The sequence below is a fragment of the Eucalyptus grandis genome, chromosome 9 (assembly GCF_016545825.1).
Source record: "Eucalyptus grandis isolate ANBG69807.140 chromosome 9, ASM1654582v1, whole genome shotgun sequence".
In the NCBI taxonomy this organism is placed as follows: domain Eukaryota; kingdom Viridiplantae; phylum Streptophyta; class Magnoliopsida; order Myrtales; family Myrtaceae; genus Eucalyptus; species Eucalyptus grandis.
Genome location: NC_052620.1, coordinates 27373652 through 27393827, shown reverse-complemented (window position 1 = coordinate 27393827; position 20176 = coordinate 27373652). Strand labels below are relative to the sequence as shown.

The 20176-nt window shown below is 39.9% G+C and overlaps 1 protein-coding gene and 1 non-coding gene across 3 annotated transcripts; one reads left to right on the top strand and one right to left on the bottom strand.

The window, feature by feature from the left end:
- Positions 1-10037: 10037 nt before the first annotated feature.
- On the bottom strand, positions 10038-10732 carry LOC104419006 (auxin-responsive protein SAUR67). The gene has a single exon (XM_010030502.3). The coding sequence runs from the start codon at positions 10608-10610 to the stop codon at positions 10185-10187; it is 426 nt and encodes a 141-aa protein (XP_010028804.1). The 5' UTR covers positions 10611-10732; the 3' UTR covers positions 10038-10184.
- A 1195-nt stretch (positions 10733-11927) lies between these two features.
- Positions 11928-14296, top strand: LOC104420587. Of its 2 annotated transcripts, none has more exons than XR_005546458.1 (2): positions 11928-12685; positions 13737-14296. It is a non-coding gene; the product is annotated as an uncharacterized LOC104420587 (transcript). The 2 variants fall into 2 exon arrangements; XR_005546459.1 differs by having other exon boundaries at positions 13717-14296.
- Positions 14297-20176: the final 5880 nt, after the last annotated feature.

The window sequence follows — 20176 nt, the reverse complement described above, 5'->3', positions numbered from 1 at the left end:
TCTTTATGAACTAACCCTAGTGCCAGGGCATTGAACACAAACACCAAGGCCTCAAGCTTGGCCTTGATAGACCCAGGCTTGGGTGCTAGAGACCCAAGCACGACACCAAGGTCACCGACCCGGCTTGATGGACCCTAGCATTAGCATCACGATTGCGGGCTTGGGCACTAAGGACCAAAGAATGAACGTTAAGGTTCCATGCCCAAACGCAGAGTTTCTAGTTCTAATGTCAATATCTACTCATATTTTGGAAACTGATTTCAGATTTAGCTTTTTGCAACCGTCCTTTGGTTCATTTGGAAAGCTAGAAACAACCTCTTGGCAAAAAAAAACCCCGACCTAGAAACACTAATTGCATCAGCGAAGTCTATGATCAGAATCTACGGCAAATGGAAACCAAAAGGCTTAAAACTTAACATGAATCGAGCTCACTTTCCATCCAATTGGAGCTCGCCAAAGAACCATGCCTTCAAGATAAACATTGATGGGTCCATCGCAGCTGCCTTTATAAAGGGAGCAATTGCGGGTGTCCTCCGAGATGCCTCAGGTGCACTACTTGACAGATTCACAAAAAAAAATAAAAAAAAAAATAAAAAATAAATAATCCAAGCTTCTTCGCCGATTCAAGTTGAGGCTCTTGCGCTGGTTGAGGCGTTGAAGTTCTTTAGATTTAGAAGTGAAGTGGAACAGTACTTGGAGTCTGATAACTTAGCAATTATCGGTTCCCTGTTGAAAGCTGACCGCGTGCCATGGGAGGTGGAAGCACTCATTTTGGAGGCCCAAGCCCCAACTGATCCATTTGAAGAAAATATCCGTGGCCCATTGTGAAAGAATAGAAAATCGGGTAAGCTTAGGGAGCGTTTGATAACGATTATGTTCAAAAATTATTGCAGGGAACAAAAATAGAAAAAACTATTTTTGTTCTGAGAAATAATTTTTGAATAGAAAGAATATGTTTAGTAATCGCACAAAATTTATGTTCTTAAATAGAAAAAGAATAGAAATACGTTTGATAAACTTGTATAATTTTTTTGTTTATTTTAATTTTTAATATTTTTATTATCTTCTTTTTTTCTTCCTTTTGGCCGATCGCCGACCTCAGCCATGGCCGGCAACCGAACGACGAGGGCTGGCGGCCTTGCCCAGCCACGGCGAGGTTCATTGGCCCCCGGTGAGGCTTGGCCTCACCGTGGTTGGGCAAGGCTCAGCCTCGCTAGGGGTCGGTGATGTTCCGACGAGGTCGCCGGCCAAAGAAAAAAGAAGAAGAAAAAGAAGAAAAAAAGTGTTTATTGGAATTGTTTAGAGAACAGGAAACAAGTTTTTTCTACTTCTTGTTTTTATTCCAAATCTATTCCCAGGAACAAAAAAAAAAAAAAAAAATTTGTTCCAGGGAATAAAAATGTAAATAAACACGTTTTTGTTCTTTTTTGTTCCCCATAGCAAAATGACAAAAATTTGTATTCCAAGGAACAAAAACAGATTTAAACAAATGGGGCCTTATTGGTTAGCCAAGGCCCATTGTTTAGATACTCTTCCATTTTCTTGGTTAATTCAGCGCCCATTTTTTTTATGGGATTTACATTGTTTTGATGCCCCATTTTTGTGCTTTTTGTCTAAGAACTCGTGATGATAAATAAAAGTAGTTTTCAGAAAAAAAAAAAAAAAAAACTGAAAGATAAGGAAATCCGTAAAATAAATGAATCCTTAAGCGGAAGAATGTTTTAATCTTAAAACTTTTCCATGAGTAATAATTCACAAGATTATGTTGCACGCATTTCTACTTGTTATGAAGTTCTTCAAGTATATTTATTTTTTTCATTTTTTTCTTAAGCCATTTTGACTCATATTTAATATAGAACTAAGAAAACCAAGTGTTACACACGCGTCAAGCAAAGAAAGTGGGTAAAATCAAATTGATGAAGTAGATGGTTACTCGATGCAAGTTGATAGCGATTTTTAATTGTAAAAATCATGCTCAATTTTGCTTTTCATATCAAATACTCTTTTCGCATTCAAATCCTACATTTTTCATCTCCCAAACCTAAAAGAACCAATTCAGACAAAAAAAAAAACACCTAAAAGAACCAATTTACTCTCATGCACACACAAACTCCTTTCCGACTCTATCTCATGCCCCTTCTCTATCCTCGCACCCAGCAGCACCACGACCACACCCTTACTCTCACTTGCTGCCCGAACGACTCTTCATGCATTCCTGTCTTTATCTATGGCGATATCGTTTGTGGCCGGCGACGTCGAGACCACACAAACTTGGCCTGAGCCGGCGACTGGCCGCAACTCGCAGTTGCAGAGGCTATGTGAGGTTGGCCTCAAACTATGGGATGCAGCTGGCCACGAGCCTCTGCAATAGGCCCGCGAGGTGCACAACCTCTCTAGCAGAGCTCGGCCATGACCACCAAATTGAGGTCGTTTGACCTCGAGCTAGCCTTGAGCTGGCGCCACGATTGTCCTCGGCATTAAATTTAAGGTCGGGGACGATCACCGAAGGAGCAAATGGTGGCGTGTGTGGTAGATATATGATGGTGGGCGTGTCAGACTAAGCAAGCCAAGTTTATGAAATAAAAACTTCAACGTTTTAGTCAACTTTGTTTTTGTTTATATATTGGCTGATTGGATCCATCATTTGAATTTTCTTTAATTGTAACTTGGCTTGTTGATGTCTAGCAGGATGCAATTAGAGGGTAAAGTTCACGGAATGGTGGGTCTAATTGACATAGGAGTTGACTGGAATCGAATCTTCCACTCATCAAAGAGAAGTACGTTAATCATAGGAGTGAAGGATCTGTTTTCATTGGAATCTGTTGAACTACAAATTATGAACTGCAATTTTCATGCAATTCTCTCGTTATGTACATCCTAAAAGGCTCAATATAAGAATGGCAAAAACAAAAATATAAAGCTTCAATGACTGCACACTAGCAATTGTTGTCCAGTGTGATTCTGCTGGAGAGAATGAGACAGCGAGCATGTGTTGGCTGTAATAGACATAAGGAGAGCCTTCTTGATTTCCGCATTGGCACGCCGCTGGATCATTGAAACCATGTAGTCAATGAACGTGGCATCGCACGGCAAAGTGATCGGTCCATTGCTTGGTAGGCCAAACTCGTCCTCGGATAATTTGAGCAGCTCTTGAATAATGCAGTCATTCAAGTACCTAATTGGAAACATGAATCGCTTTCCATCGATTGAGTAGACGACGAAATGTCCTCTATGAGCTAGCACTTCCTCGTCTCCATCAACTTGTGGAAATGAGATCCTTTTCCTTCTCATGGCAGCCACTCTCTGCCATTTTCTTGCAATCTTGACCAAGTGCTTCGGGCTGATCATTTTCTCTGTATTGAAATGTGGATGAAGAAGAAATGGGAGACTGTTGTTTCTGATCCTGAGGGTTTTGAAATGCCAAAGTTGTTGAGTTGAAGATAATGGACTAACGGGGTCTGTTAAATAGTGGTGCATCAGGAGGACACCGCATTAATGGGAGTCACATGCAGATCCATGTGACTTGTCTTGCAAGAGACTCTCAAGGATGGCGATGTCTGTTTCGGTTAGGCCGTCAATTCATCTGCCGGCAAGATGGGGTTGCTCGAGAGGATCGTAGCACCAGCATTGCCCCAACATAAGAATGATGAAATTGAATTGCAGATTCCTTTTTATTCACATGTAATGTTTTTTCCTGGGCAGACAGTTTGCCGGTTCGTGAGTGAATGGACTTGGCAAGTTTAGGGCAGGTGCAGTACATTACTGCTGGACCCGAGATGTCTAAAGCTCGCACCAGACATGCCTTAGTGTATGTGGCTCATACTTGCCGAGTCTGACGATTGTTCCTGGCTCTTGGCATTACTAGATGCACTATCTGAAGGGCTCGGATAATCCAAGCTTTTGGTTCTCATGTGTTGCTGGCGGTCCCCTCACAAGACAATGCAGGGTAATGTCAAAGGGGTTAAGATTTCGCATATATATTAATTAAAGAAACATGGCGAAATGTCTAAAAATTCAAGTAGCAGCTTAAACAAGCACAAAGGAAAAAAAATCTGTCATTAGACTATTTGTCCCCTTAATCAATGGTTTGTTTCTTCCATCCTTTACTTTCAATAAGCCTAAACAAGTGCATAGTGTGGATATGCACCTTTGCTTGTGGCATTGGTGCAAATTATCAGTTCATACTGCTAATTAATACGTCTTCTCGCAACCCCGCATCCCAACAGAAGGTGGGAAAACCTAACGTATCACCTATTTGTGTGCTTGAAATCTCTGAATTTTCTGGGTCCAGCAGTATTGCTTGCTAATGTGACCAGGAATTTCTCATAAATATTCGATTGTCTGTCAGTATTGATAATACAAGAACCGGCAGGAACCAATAGTGTACTACTTTTCTGTGACCTTCAGTAATTTGTGGCTGATCTTGTGAGTCACGAAGAGAATTTGATTAATCAAGTTGACAACCAAACTGATCTGGACGCTATTGTGTAGCTAAACTCACTTGCTAAATAGTAAGAGAATCCTTCTCTTCTGTTATGCAATCTTGTCCTCATGAGCCCACTGAACCAAAAATCTTAGTACTCTATGAAGTTTTTCTCAACATGACCACATGGATTTGCTTATCATGTGACTTCACATTGGAAAGAGATGCATTGAGTGCCAATTCGTCAGCTCTCTCAGTATAAAACTCGGGAAAGGCTAACACTTTCTGCACAACCAGAAATAGCAGTCAAATTCAACAAAAAGCAAGTTCACTCTTCCGTTGAGAATTTCTTGGAGTTGAACAAAATGATAAGCACAAAGAAGTTGATTCAAATGACAAAGGAAGTGGCAGAAGATGGCTGCAATTGGAAGAAAGAGAATTTCGTTTCATCAGGCGAACAGCAAGTCCACTTCAGCACATGCAAATAGATCATCAGTTACACAGAGGGGTCACTTCGTTGTCTATACAACAGATAGGAGACGCTTCGTGATTGCTCTCTCGTTTCTCAGCAACAACGTATTGAGGGAGCTCTTTAGAGTATCGGAAGAAGAGTTTGGGACTCCATGTGATGGTCCAATCATGCTTCCAATTGATGCGCTATCGATGGAGTACGTAATTTCATTAATTAGAAGAGGCTTGGCTAAGGACCAAGAGAATGCTTTGCTTCTGTCGTTCACTAGACAAAGCTGCTCATCATCCTTAGCTTTCAATCAGGCATTAGAAAACCCAGAAATTCTTTTTTGTAGCTGACAGATATAGCACAAACCTGTACTTACTGGATTAATGAAAGTAGTTTTGCCACAATACACGTGCTATTCTAGTTCATTTTCTGTTTGGCTTAGATCATCATAGCCTTTTAAATTTTGGTTTTTTTTTTCCATTTTTTTCCAATTTTGAAAAAAAGAAAGAAAGAAAGGCAAAAATGGTTAAGAAAAAAAGCAAATTGTGACCAAGTTAAGACACAAGATGAATTCTGGGGGTAAAAAGGTCACAAAACGTAGTTAGAAAAGCAATATAAAATAATCCATGAGGGACCTGAGAATGTCCTTGAGAGTTTGGTCATGTTCAAGTTTGTGAGTAAAAGTTGAAATATGGGAATCACAGAAATGCATACATACATTCATATATATATTGTTTATGATTTAAATACTTTAACGTTTTAGTCAACTTTGTTTTGTTTAAACATGAGCTGATTGGATCCGTCATTTGAAATTTTTTCGTTGTAACTTGGCTTGTTAATTATCAGGATGCAATTAGAGGGTGAAGTTCGCGGTATGGTGGGTCTAACTGACATAGGAGTTGACTGGAGTCGAATCTTCTCCACTCATCAAAGATAAGTGCTCTAATCATAGGAGTGAAGGATCTGTTTTCATTGGAATCTGTTGAACTACAAATTATGAACTGCAATTTTCATGTAATTCTCTCATTATGTACATCCTAAAAGGCTCGATACAAGAATGGCAAAAACAAAAATACAAAGCTTCAATGACTACACACTAGTAATTGTTGTCCAGTATGATTCTGCTGGAGAGAGTGAGACAGGGAGCATGTGTTGGCCGTAATAGACATGAGGAGAGCCTTCTTGATTTCCGCATTGGCATGCCGCTGGATCATTGAAACCATGTAGTCAATGAACGTGGCATCGCACGGCAAAGTGATCGGTCCATTGCTTGGTAGGCCAAACTCGTCCTCGGATAATTTGAGCAGCTCTTGAATAATGCAGTCATTCAAGTACCTAATTGGAAACATGAATCGCTTTCCATCGATCGAGTAGACGACGAAATGTCCTCTATGGGCTAGCACTTCCTCGTCTCCATCAACTTGTGGAAATGAGATCCTTTTCCTTCTCATGGCAGCCACTCTCTGCCATTTTCTTGCAATCTTGACCAAGTGCTTCGGGCTGATCATTTTCTCTGTATTGAAATGTGGATGAAGAAGAAATGGGAGACTGTTGTTTCTGATCCTGAGGGTTTTGAAATGCCAAAGTTGTTGAGTTGAAGATAATGGACTAACGGGGTCTGTTAAATAGTGGTGCATCAGGAGGACACCGCATTAATGGGAGTCACATGCAGATCCATGTGACTTGTCTTGCAAGAGACTCTCAAGGATGGCGATGTCTGTTTCGGTTAGGCCGTCAATTCATCTGCCGGCAAGATGGGGTTGCTCGAGAGGATTGTAGCACCAGCATTGCCCCAACATAAGCATGATGAAATTGAATTGCAGATTCCTTTTTATTCACATGTAATGTTTTTTCCTGGGCAGACAGTTTGCCGGTTCGTGAGTGAATGGACTTGGCAAGTTTAGGGCAGGTGCAGTACATTACTGCTGGACCCGAGATGTCTAAAGCTCGCACCAGACATGCCTTAGTGTATGTGGCTCATACTCGCCGAGTCTGATTGTTCCTGGCTCTTGGCATTACTAGATGCACTATCTGAAGGGCTCGGATAATCCAAGCTTTTGGTTCTCATGTGTTGCTGGCGGTCCCCTCACAAGATAATACAGGGTAATGTCAAAGGGGTTAAGATTTCGCATATATATTAATTAAAGAAACATGGCGAAATGTCTAAAAATTCAAGTAGCAGCTTAAACAAGCACAAAGGAAAAAAAATCTGTCATTAGACTATTTGTCCCCTTAATCAATGGTTTGTTTCTTCCATCCTTTACTTTCAATAAGCCTAAACAAGTGCGTAGTGTGGATATACACCTTTGCTTGTGGCATTGGTGCAAAAATAACAGTTCATACTGCTAATTAATACGTCTTCTTGCAAGCCCGCAACCCGACAGAAGGTGGGAAAACCCAACGTATCACCTATTTTGTGCTTGAAAATCTCTGAATCTTCTGGGTCCAGCAGTATTGCTTGCTAATGTGACCAGGAATTTCTCATAAATATTCGATTGTCTATAATACAAGAACCGGCAGGAACCAATAGTGTACTACTTTTCTGTGACCTTCAATAATTTGTGGCTGATCTTGTGAGTCACGAAGAGAATTTGATTAATCAAGTGGACAACCAAACTGATCTGGACCCTACTGTGTAGCTAAACTCACTTGCAAAATAGTAAGAGAATCCTTCTCTTCTGTTTGCAATCTTGTCCTCATGAGCCCACTGAACCAAAAATCTTAGTACTCCATGAAGTTTTTCTCAACATGACCACATGGGTTTGCTTATCATGTGACTTCACATTGGAAAGAGATGCATTGAGTGCCAATTCGTCAGCCCTCTCAGTATAAAACTCGGGAAAGGCCAACACTTTCTGCACAACCAGAAATAGCAGTCAAATTCAACAAAAAGCAAGTCCACTCTTCCGTTGAGAATTTCTTGGAGTTGAACAAAATGATAAGCACAAAGAAGTTGATTCAAATGACAAGGAAGTGGCAGAAGATGGCTGCAATTGGAAGAAAGAGAATTTCGTTTCATCAGGCGAACAGCAAGTCCACTTCAGCACATGCAAATAGATCATCAGTTACACAGAGGGGTCACTTCGTTGTCTATACAACAGATAGGAGACGCTTCGTGATCGCTCTCTCGTTTCTCGGCAACAACGTAGTGAGGGAGCTCTTTAGAGTATCGGAAGAAGAGTTTGGGACTCCATGTGATGGTCCAATCATGCTTCCAATTGATGCGCTATCTTTGGAGTACATAATTTCATTAATTAGAAGAGGCTTGGCTAAGGACCAAGAGAATGCTTTGCTTCTGTCGTTCACTAGACAAAGCTGCTCATCATCCTTAGCTTTCAATCAGGCATTAGAAAACCCAGAAATTATTGTTTGTAGCTGACAGATATAGCACAAATCTGTACTTACTGGATTAATGAAAGTAGTTTCGCCACAATACACGCGCTATTCTAGTTCATTTTCTGTTTGGCTTAGATCATCATAGCCTTTTGTGATGGTTGGTTTTAACTCAAATCGTCGTGTCCTGCACCACGGATCAGTGCAACCAAAGAGTACACTGGCTAGATTTTACCGTATCTGATCGAACCATACTGTTACTATTCAAATGTTTCGGCTTAGTTTACTCAAGTTTGGATCGGTCTAGTGAGTTTGGTCGCCGGCTTGAGTGGCCATAAATCTTAAGCAAACAGTTCAAGATTATCTCAACGCCGATGGGGATGCTTGAAGCTTTTGGGTTATTAATCAATATCAACATGTGTGTTATACTCACCAAGTTGAAGTCCTGGTTGAGGATCTTGAAATGTTCGTTAATAATACGTCGGGGCTTGATTGTCACAAGCCACAACGGAAAGCACAATCTGCTGCTCTATCCATTACCGGAGCATGTTGATCAGGGAAACTAATGCAAATGACACTACGATTCTGCGGTGGAGTGACAGGATAGAAACCATTCCAGTGATAAAAATCTGCACCAATGGCCTGAGCTGAACTTTGTACACCACATACTTTAACAAATGAACATGCTTATTAGAAAGTTCCCCTCTCATGGGCAAAAATTGGATTAGGAGTGGCATGTGGAATTTGACTAATGGGGGTGGATGCACAAGCAAGAAGGGCAAACTTGATTTTGCTCAAAGGTGGAGAGATGGATTGATTATAAAGAGCATATAAATCACATTGTCAAGTGATGCGGGATAATTTGATGCTCATTTAAAAGTAAAAAAGTTGGGCTTATGCTGATAGGTGACTTCATATTTCAATGCTTATAAGATGATGCAGTCCCGATAGATGTTGGTTGCACATGTCTCTTCAATTTTTTCCCTAGACCATGGACTAGTTTGAGGCTTTAAAACATATACGTTGCTTGTGTCTCGACGTGAAAATACTTAATAGGTTAGTTAACAATTCAAAACCAATTGGAGCATTATTTTCTCCAATTTCTCTCAACATATCTATTCGTTCTTCTATGTCATATTTTTCTCAACCTAAAACGATTTTTGCATAGTGTAATGGAGATCTTTCGATTCTAAATGTAACCGCAAAATGGTGAAAGTCAATTTCATTCCTTTGTTGCATGCATTTCTATTTTTTCATAAATTTCTTCAAGTATTTTTTTTTTTGTTTTAAAAATCTAACAATTCACACATTTTGAGTTTTATTTAACACAAAACAACTAATAATATTCAAAAGTACAGTTTTTTTATGAAGATATGCGTATAATTTATTAACGAATTTTTAAATTTTGGTTTTTTTTTTTCATTTTTCTAATTTTGAAAGAAAGAAAGAAAGAAAGAAAGAAAGAAAGGCGAAAATGGTTAAGAAAAAAAGCAAATTGCGACCAAGTTAAGACACAAGATGAATTCTGGGGGTAAAAAGGTCACAAAACGTAGTTAGAAAAGCAATATAAAATAATCCATGGGGGACCTTAACGTTCATATATAAATATATATGTTGTTTATGATTTAAAAACCTTAACGTTTTAGCCAACTTTGTTTTGTTTAAACATGAGCTGATTGGATCCGTCATTTGAAAATTTTTCGTTGTAACTTGGCTTGTTAATGTCTATCAGGATGCAATTAGAGGATGAAGTTCGTGGAATGGTGGGTCTAACTGACATAGGAGTTGACTGGAGTCGAATCTTCTCCACTCATCAAAGATAAGTGCTCTAATCATAGGAGTGAAGGATCTGTTTTCATTGGAATCTGTTGAACTACAAATTATGAACTGCAATTTTCATGCACTTCTATCATTATGTACATCCTAAAAGGCTCGATACAAGAATGGCAAAAACAAAAATACAAAGCTTCAATGACTGCACACTAGCAATTGTTGTCCAGTTTGATTCTGCTGGAGAGAATGAGAGAGTGAGCATGTGTTGGCCGTAATAGACATGAGGAGAGCCTTCTCGATTTCTGCATTGGCACGCCGCTGGATCAGTGAAACCATGTAGTCCATGAACATGGCATCGCACGGCAAAGTGATGGGTCCGCTGCTTGGCAGCCCGAACTCGTCCTCAGATAATTGGAGCAGCTCTCGAATAACGCAGTTGTTCAAGTACCTAATTGGAAACATGAATCGCTTTCCATCGATCGAGTAGACAATGAAATGTCCTCTATGAGCTATCACTTCCTCGTCTCCATCAAGTCGTGGAAATGAGATCCTTTTCCTTCTCATGGCAGCTACTCTCTGCCATTTTCTCGCAATCTTGACCAAGCGCTTCGGGCTGATCATTTTCTCTGTATTGGAATGAGGATGAAGAAGAAACAGGAGATTGTTGTTTCTGATCTCGAGGGTTTTGAAATGCCAAAGTTATTGATTTGAAGGTAATGGACTAACTGGGGTCTGTTAAATAGTGGTGCATCAGGAGGACATTGCATTAATGGGAGTCACATGCAGATCCATGTGATTTGTCTTGCAAGAGACTCTCAGGAATGGCGGTGATGTCTGTATCGATTAGGCCGTCAATTTGTCTCCCGGCAAGATAGGGTTGCTCGAGATGATCGTAGCACCAGCATCGCACCAACATAAGAAAGATGAAATTAAATTGCAGATTCCTTTTGTTCACATGTAATGTTCTTTGCTGGGTAGACAGTTCGGTGGTTTGCGAGTGAATGGACTTGGCAAGTTTAGGGCAGGTGCAGTACATTACTGTTGGACCCAAGATGTCTAAAGCTCGCACCAAACATGCCTTAGAGAGTGTGGCTGATACTTGCCGAGTCTGACGGCTGCCCCTAGCTCTTGGCATTTTCTTGATGCAATATCCGAAGGGCTCGGATTATCCAAGCTTTTGGTTCTCATGTGTTGTCGGTGGTCCCCTTACAAGATAATGCAGGGTAATGTCAAAGATGTTTAGAATTCAGATATATCAACTAAAGAAACATAGCGAAATTTCTAAAAAATTCAAATAACAGCTTATATCTATAGCTTACATGCAGAGAAAGGAGAATAATATCTGTCATTAGACTATTGTCCCTTAAATGAATGGTTTGTTTCTTCCACTCTTTATTTTTCAATAAGCCTAATCAAGTGCATAGCGGGGATATACACCTTTGCCTGTGGCATTGGTGCAGATCATCAGTTCATACTGCTATCTAATATGCCTTCTCGCAACCCGACAGAAGGTGGGAAGACCCAACGTCTCACCTATTTTTGTGATTGAAATTTCTGAATTTTCTGGGTCCAGCGGTATTGCTTGCTATTGTGACCAAGAGTTTCTCATAAATATTCGATTTGTCTGTCAGTGTTGATAGCAACAAGAACCGGCAGAAACCGATGTGGACAACTTTTGGGTTATCTTCAGCAATTTGTGGTCGATCTTCACGGAGAGAATGTGGTTAATCAAGTGGACAACCAAACTAATCTGGACCATACTGTGTACCTAACCTCACTTGCAAAATAGTAAGAGAATCCTTCTCCTGTTATGCAATCCTGTCCTCACGAGCCCACAGAACAAAAAATCTTGACCCTCTATGAGGTTTTTCTCAACATGACCACATGGGTCTGCTTACGATGTGACTTCACATTGGAAAGAGATACATTGAATGCCAATTCGTTAGCCCTCTCAGTATAAAACTAGGGGAAGGCCAATACTTTCTGCACAACCAGAAATAGCACTCAAATTCAACAAAAAGCAAGTTCGCTCTTCCGTTGAGGATTTCTTTGAGTTGAACAAAATGATTAGCACAAGGAAGCTGATTCAAATGGCAAGGAAGTGGCAGAAGATGGCTGCAATTGGAAGAAAAAGAATTTCGTTTCATCGGACGAATAGCAAGTCCGCTTCAGCACATGCAAATAGATCAGCGGTCGCTCAGAGGGGTCACTTTGTTGTCTATACAACAGATGAGAGACGCTTTGTGATCCCTCTCTCGTTTCTCAGCAACGACATAGTGAGGGAGCTCTTTAGAGCATCAGAAGAAGAGTTTGGGATTACATGTGATGGTCCAATCATGCTTCCAATTGATGCGCCATCTACGGAGTACATAATTTCATTAATTAGAAGAGGCTTGGCTAAGGACCAAGAGAATGCTATGCTTCTGTCGTTCGCCAGACAAAGATGCTCATCATCCTTGGCTTTCAATCAAGCGTTAGAAAATCCAGAAATTCTTGTTTGTAGCTGACAGATATAGCACATACCTGTACTTATGGGATTAATGAAAGTAGATTTGCCACGATACATACGCTATTCTAGTCCATTTTTACTTTGCTTAGATCATCATTGCATTTTGTGATGGTTGGTTTTGACTCAGATCATCATGTCCTGCACTTCGGATCCGTGCAACCGAAGAGTACACAGGCTAGATTTTACGGTATCTGCTCAAACCATGCTCTTACTGTGCAAATGTTCCAGCTTAATGTGCTCAATTTTTCGGTCTTGTCGGCTTGGCTGCCAGCTTGAGTGGCCATAAATCCTAAGCAAACAGTTCAAGATTATCTCAACCCCAATGGGGATGCTTGAAGCTTTTGGGTTCTTAATCAATATCAACATGTCTGTTATATTCACCAAGTTGATGTCCTGGTTAAGGATATTGAAATGTTCGCTTATACTCACCAAGTTGATGTCCTGATTAAGGATCTTGAAATGTTCGCCCCCCCCAACTAACTTGCATTTTAGATTATTTATGCATATCAAGATTCTATTTGAGATGCTCGGAGAGATATAGATGTTTGAATAAAATAGAAATTATGCTTAATTGTCACAAGCCCCAACATAAAGCACAATCTGCTGCTCTTTCCATTACCGTCACATGTTGATCAGGGAAACTAATGCAGATGATACTACGATTCTACGGGGGAGTGACCGGATAGAAACCATTCCAATGATAAAAATCTGCACAAATGGGTTCAGATCATAGCGACAAGAGAACAAAAACATCAACACTATCCTTAAGCTGGTCATAAAACCATTTCTAAATTGAATTTGTTAGAATAATTAAATATAAAACCAAACATTCATCTAACAGCTTAAATTTATAGAATAGTCGAAAGTGATTTTATAAAATCTCATATAGTATCAAAACTAGCTGCTGTCTCTCTAACTATGGAAATAAGTCCGTTTTCCCATCAGTCAAGGGATTGCAATGCGTGAACTACCTGTAGAGACAGTGGACCTGCTTTGTCCATCGTCTACCAGACAAAAGTTAGTTATATCTGATCATGGTGCCTTTTCTTTAATGTAAGTAATCACATGGTTTTGCCTAGGAAAACACACAAACAAAAGAGAACTACCCCTTGTGAATGTTTTCTCAGGACTTGTTTATAAAACTCCTCCCCTCGCATTAACTCTAATTAGCCATAACATATCAGTATCAATCGTCCAAAGCACGTCAGTTATTCTCAGGTGAAGCCGACTTGATACAGGGAGCAAGAAACGATGATCAGCCCCAAGAAACTACTTAGGATGACAAGGAAGTGGCAGAAATTGGATGCCGCGGGAAGGAGAAGGCTTTCTTTGCTGAAAACCGAAGGGAAGTTTCTCCCCACATCTTCACTGGCAGATAAGGGACATTTCGTTGTCTACACCATGGATGAACATCGCTTCATGATACCCTTGTCATATCTTCGCAGCGACGTCTTCCAAATGCTATTTGAGATGCCTGAAGACGAGTTTGGACTATCAAGTGACGGTCCCATCATCATGCCTTGTGATGCAGCTGTCATGGAGTACATGGTGTCCCTAGTCCAACAAGACGTGGCTAAAGAACTGGAGAAAGCTTTGCTTAATTCAATTCTTTGTTGAGGGTGCTCATAGATGGCTTCTATTATCAAAGTCTGATTCCAAGTTCTTGTTTGTAGTTAATGATAGCACCAACTCTAACGTGTTATTAGGCCACACCACACAGATGAAGGATGTAAATATACTCAGCTTATGATTCTCAATTGTGAAGTCTATAAAATCCTAGATAGTATATTTTTTCCAATGGGTTTGTCCTAGACACGAATCAAAAAATGCACATGAATAACTTGAAGGAGGATCATGAAGACTCTTGATCTGATATGTCCTTACTCACATTAAATTACTGAGATAAACCTGCAGTTTTGTATACTATAACTAGTAAAAATGGATGAGATCGAGCTGATTCAGAGTAAATTCCCCCGAAAATGTAGACTTGTTTTGATTAGTTGAACAGAACATTATATTGACTATCAACAACAGGACGATTATACTAATAAGGGTGCGCATGGTAACATTTATATTCCGGGGAACTATTTCTTTTCAGAAATAGTTATTTTATATTTCTACTATAGGGAACAATTTCTAAGTAAAATAAGATATTTGGTAACTATACAAAATTTCTATTCTTGAAATAAAAAAAGAATAGAAATGCGTTTGGTACAATTTATAAATTTTTGTATTAATTCGTTTTTTTCTTCTTGCTCACTGAGACCGCCGACGATCGCTGTCGTTGCACGACCGCCGACCGTCGGCGCCAACCATCGCCACGAGACCATCAACCACAACCCATCAGTCGCGGCCAATTCCTGTCGGCCGACCGTGGGAGGTGGTGGCAGCAGGTGGGCTGTGGGTGGCGGTCCTACGGCGGCAATCAGTGGTCCTGCGGCGATAAGTGGCGGTCCTACGGCGATGGGGGGGTCAACGGCGACAACGGTGGTCAGTGGTGGTCATCGGCCAGTGGGCTATGGGCAGCGACAACCCTCACCGGCGGTTAAGAGGCGGTGGTAGCGATCGACTGTTGGCGGTTGACCGACGGTGACCGCAGATGGCTAGAGGTGGCCGGCGGTGACTGCAACAAGGAAGAAGAACAAAAGAAAAATAGAAAAGAAAAAAATAATTTATTTCTAGAAATTGTTCTCAGGAACAAGTTAGTTATTTTTTTCTTGTTTCTATTTTAAATCTATTCGCCAACCATTTTTCTATTTCGGGAATAGAAAAATAAGTTGGCCTGATCAAATGGAATTTTTTTTTTTTTTTTTTTTGGAACAAAAGAACAGAAATCAGGAGAAATAAAACGTTACCATGCAGGCCTGGGGTCAAAGAGAAATCAGAAGAATGAAATACCATAGTTTGACTCTATGGTTCTTTGAACATGGTTTTGTCATTAAGCCAGCTCATCCTAAGTTGGATTGAGATAATGCCCACAAATTGATCGATATTGATATGGAAAAGTTCCCAACCACCGACTCCATATGGCCTCCACAGCATTACATCTATGATCTTAGGGCTTTATTAGAGAAGGACCAGAATTTTAGTATCTTTCCGTAAGAGGGATGAAACCTGTGACAGTGCTAACGAAGGTTCTTAATAATGGGAATTGGTGAAGATCAATCTGTAGTTCCGCTGCTTTTCCACATCAACATCTGGGTGACAGTTATCAGACTTTGAGGTCATAACAAATTTGTCTTCCTGGAAGATCACAACTCTATGTTACACAACTATCATGAGCTGAGATCTGAAGCCCCTTAGACCTAAAATTCATGCCAGGGAAAGTAGAATCTGCTATTATCTTAAATTGCATCCAAAGAGAGTGTTGAGTAGAGATCAGAAATCATGAACAATGCAAAGAGAATAAACAAAAGTAGAATTTTTTGTGATGAAACAATTTCTATATTCACATAATTGTGGCATGCTACTTCATTCAGCAGCTGCAAAGATAAAGCTGTGGACATGAAAATCTCTTCTCTAAAGCTATACATGAGCTGCTGCAGCTTGTAATGGACATAAGCAGAGCATTCTCCAGGTCTTTAGCTAGGCCTCTGCCAATCAATGAGAGTATATATTCCATAGATGATGCATCGATTGGAAGCCTGATAGGTCCACTGTTGGGAATTCCAAACTCTTCTTCAGATATCCTGAAGAGCTCTCTAATGACGTCATTGTTGAGAATGACAGAAACCGCAAAACAGCTGTTGTCTGAGGTGTAAACTACAAAGTGACCCTTTTGAGCGCATGATGATTTGTTTTTGTTTCCAGAAGTGGCAGCGCTATACATTCTACGAAGTGAAATTCTTTTTCTTCCAGCTGCAGCCACCTTTTGCCACTTCCTTGCCATTTGGATCTGGTTTTTGGTGCTTATCATTATCACTCAATCCAAACAATCCAGAAAGACAGAAAATTTTTCTTGTGAAAGTTGGTATGCTTTTGTTTGTCTTCTGGTTTTTGGGAAAGTATGGCCTTGGGTTCCTCATATAAGGAGAGCACGAGGCAGCTTGCCATTGTCTGCTGCTTTCCTCACATCAAGTCTCTTGGGAAGCAATCCCATGTGCTTCTGTATGCAAAACCTTTTTAAGAATTGAAATGTTCAATCATGTGGGGCAATGAGCACATGCACAGCAAAAGGAAGGCCTCTCTTACGGTAATTGCAATTGTATTCAGCAAAATACTGGGTACAATCAGTTTGGATGTTGTCAGATTAACCACATCACATCCAGGAGTCGCAGCAGTAACCACAAATTGCTTAAGTTGGTGAAATCAGAGAGCCTTATTGATGCCTCGACCGTCATTGTATGATCATTATCAACCAACACTTTTAATCACTTAACAAGAACTTGTCGTCTGGTCGGTGAGTTAAAAGTATCACAAGTTGCTTTCTCAGGGCCAGCTGTAGCAGAAATTTCAAGAACCAAGATCGGTTCTGGTTACATCAGCTGACATGTTAGGCGAGTATTTATTGGATCACTAGAGTATACGGTCATAGATGATTTACATGCAAATTTTATCTCCCCGCCCGCTGCCACCACCAAAAGAAAGAACTGTTTACTGAGGCGAAAGAATTTTCGGCTGTGCTATGGGCTCTGAAAGGTTTACTCTCCTTGATCTCGATAAAATGCAAAATTTCCAAATCCTAAATAGGCCGTGCATTCTTCTTTGCAGGGTGTGGAGATGGACTCAGAAGAAAAACCTGAAAGCAGACACATCCTCCAAAAACTCCACTGCAGAATGTGAGAATTCCAAATATAATTCAGGCTAGGCAATGGCGGCGGGCTAGCTTGAGCCACATAATCATACTTAAATTCCACGTACGCAAGCTCTTGGGTCACTAGGAAATTACTACTTATGCAGAGAAGTGAAATACGTATTGCCCAGACTGAAGCTCGAAGGCGCTTGTGGTTTCCAGGATGTGGGGCACGGCCATTTGTCATTTGAGACATGTTGATGTAGCTTAGGTTCGTCATTATTTTCATTCCCATCCTTTTGATTCAAGCACAAGGAAAGGAACGCGTAATATAAGCATTATGTTTTTATGTTTTTTAATTTTTCAGTTCCCAGAAAAAGTTTAGAACAAAAATCTATTTAGTAAGGCAATTTCATTAGTCTATTTTTATTAAAAAATTTTTAGTTCGGAAATAAGTTTGGAACATAAACGAAAAGTAAAAATTTTCAACTTTTCTATTTCTAGAATACAAATAAGAAATAAAAACTCTTTTTATTGCTCACCCTCACTACAAGCTGGCTACTCGCTCGCCGCTACCTACCATCCGCTCATTACTACCAACCGTCTGCTCATCAGCCGCTCGAAAGGGAGAAATTTTGTGTCATTATCAATTGAATTTCTATTTTGGGAACCAAAACTTTGCGTCATTGCATATTTTTGCTTAGAAACTTATCTAGAGAATATAAATACAAAAATATATTCCTTGCCAGAAATTGAATTCTGAAACAAAATGGTCATTCGTATCAAAGCAGTTCAATTTAAATTTCTCATGGAATCAAGGGAGACAACTTCTATACCTGCAATTCCTTATAACATAAAGCATGGAATCCAGTCGGATGTGTTGATAGTATCAACTAGTATTAATTTACCAATGATGATCTCTGCAGTTTCATAGCATCAATTGGATGCACAAGGTTAGCACGACCCAGCTGAAGATGTTTGCCAACTTAGACTCTGTACACATCTCCTTTGGATCCAGACTGTTGGTAAATTTCATCAGCTATTCAACTCCCTACTCAACGTTTGCGCACTGAAAAACCATATAAATATATCAAAATCAAACTTTACCTCACTGATCAAAACTTAATGACTTAATCAAAGGGGTATCTGAAATGGACAGGTTGTTCTTTACTGAAAACCATGAACCAAATAACTATATCTTGTTGATAATGTCAAAGGTTGCCTTCAATCGGTCCACATACTTGGAGCACTTCTCTCTGTTGATAATGGAGCAAATTATCTGAGATAATGTCAAGTAAAAAATTTTACATTCCAAAGAGAAACGAATAAAATTAAGCAAGTTTCACAAAATTTAATTTTTATTACCTATAAAAGATTGGTACGCTGAATCTGTCACTATGTATATGGAGGCCTAGAAATGCATTATTCAAGGCGAAGGATGATGACCTTGTGAGCAACTGATCCTCCATTTCTATATCTAAGCGGCATCTCTGTTCGTTCTTGCAACAATATATTCTTTCTTCCAATGACAGCCAGCTTTTGCCACTTCTTGGCCATCACGATCAGCTCCATGGTGCTTATCATTCTTTAATACTCCAAACAATTTCGAAAGAGAGGAAATTTCTCTTGAAGGTTAAAAGGCTGTTTTGATTGAGTCAAAAGCATTTGCATCGGCTGCTTTATAAACAGAGAAGATTGCAACTTGCCAATGGATGCAACATTCCCGGGGCAAAGCTATGTGCTTATGTTTAGTATTATTTGATAATTGACTTGGTTTGTTTCGGATGGACGATCAGAAATTATAGCAGAACATAGGGGAAGCATTATGGTACTAATTTGGTATGACCTAACATACCAGGCCCTGTTAGTTTAGTTGTCAATTTGATTAACTAAATTCTCGCCAAGAATGAGAAGAGCAACCACAGATTCCTTGAGCTCACAGCAATGAAATGTGAGACTTGATGATGATCTGTCGTTGGATGATGTGATCATTCATTACATTCTCCGACAGGACCTCATCAAATTTTACGAGGCAATACGCTATCATGATCCTATGTCTCTGGACAGAGGCTCAGGAAGTCTCGAGATAATCGCTGATTGGTCTTCTTGACCGTCATTCAACACATGTCAGGAGTCTCCTGTGATATAGCTAGTATAAGCACCTAGAGGGGGGTGAATAGGTGTAAAAATAATTTCTTGAGATATGAAAGCAATACTGGACTAACAACAGAAAGGAAGCTCTCCTTTAGTTAACAAATCGAACTATGATCAAAGTAAAGCGGATAGTAAGGAAGAGAAAATTGAACACAAAGTTTATAGTGGTTCGGCTTATTCCAAGCCTACGTCCACTCTTCTGCACTGACAGCCCACTGGCTGAATTTCACTATGAACAAAAGAGATATTACAGCACTGCTTTCCCTTGATTCCACAGTGTAAATATTCTATCACACTTCCTCAAGGTATCTCAAAGTATAGACTCTACAAGATTTCGCTCAGTAAATGAATTGACTAAGAATCAAAGAGCTTCAGACTTTGGAATTCTTCTATCGTGCACACCTCGAACAACTGGAACGTCTTCATTTTATACTCCTTTGTGCCATCATACCCGTTGGCACTTACCAAATGAATTCTTCCAATCCTCCTGTTGGACATAATCAATTAGGAAGATTATTCGAGCTATTAAAGGAACATGTCGATAGCCCATCAATCCCTTTCGCCCATACAATCGGGATCTTGGTTTCCATAAGTAGAACCTTCTAGGAATACTTCGTCAATCATCGGATCTTTAATCATTCTTGATTTGAATAAAGGAATCCGTTATGTCATATCTAGCCAAGAGATCTTCTCCAGTCGATAAGGCCAAACTCCTTAATGAAGTAGTTCTGGATAGCCTTTCTTCAACGGATTAGAAATTGTCAATGAGAATAGGCGGAGTCTTGAGTCACG

Coding starts and splice junctions, on each gene's coding strand:
- LOC104419006 (XM_010030502.3), bottom strand. CDS start 10,610: ATGATCAGCCCGAAGCGCTTGGTCAAGATTGCGAGAAAATGGCAGAGA.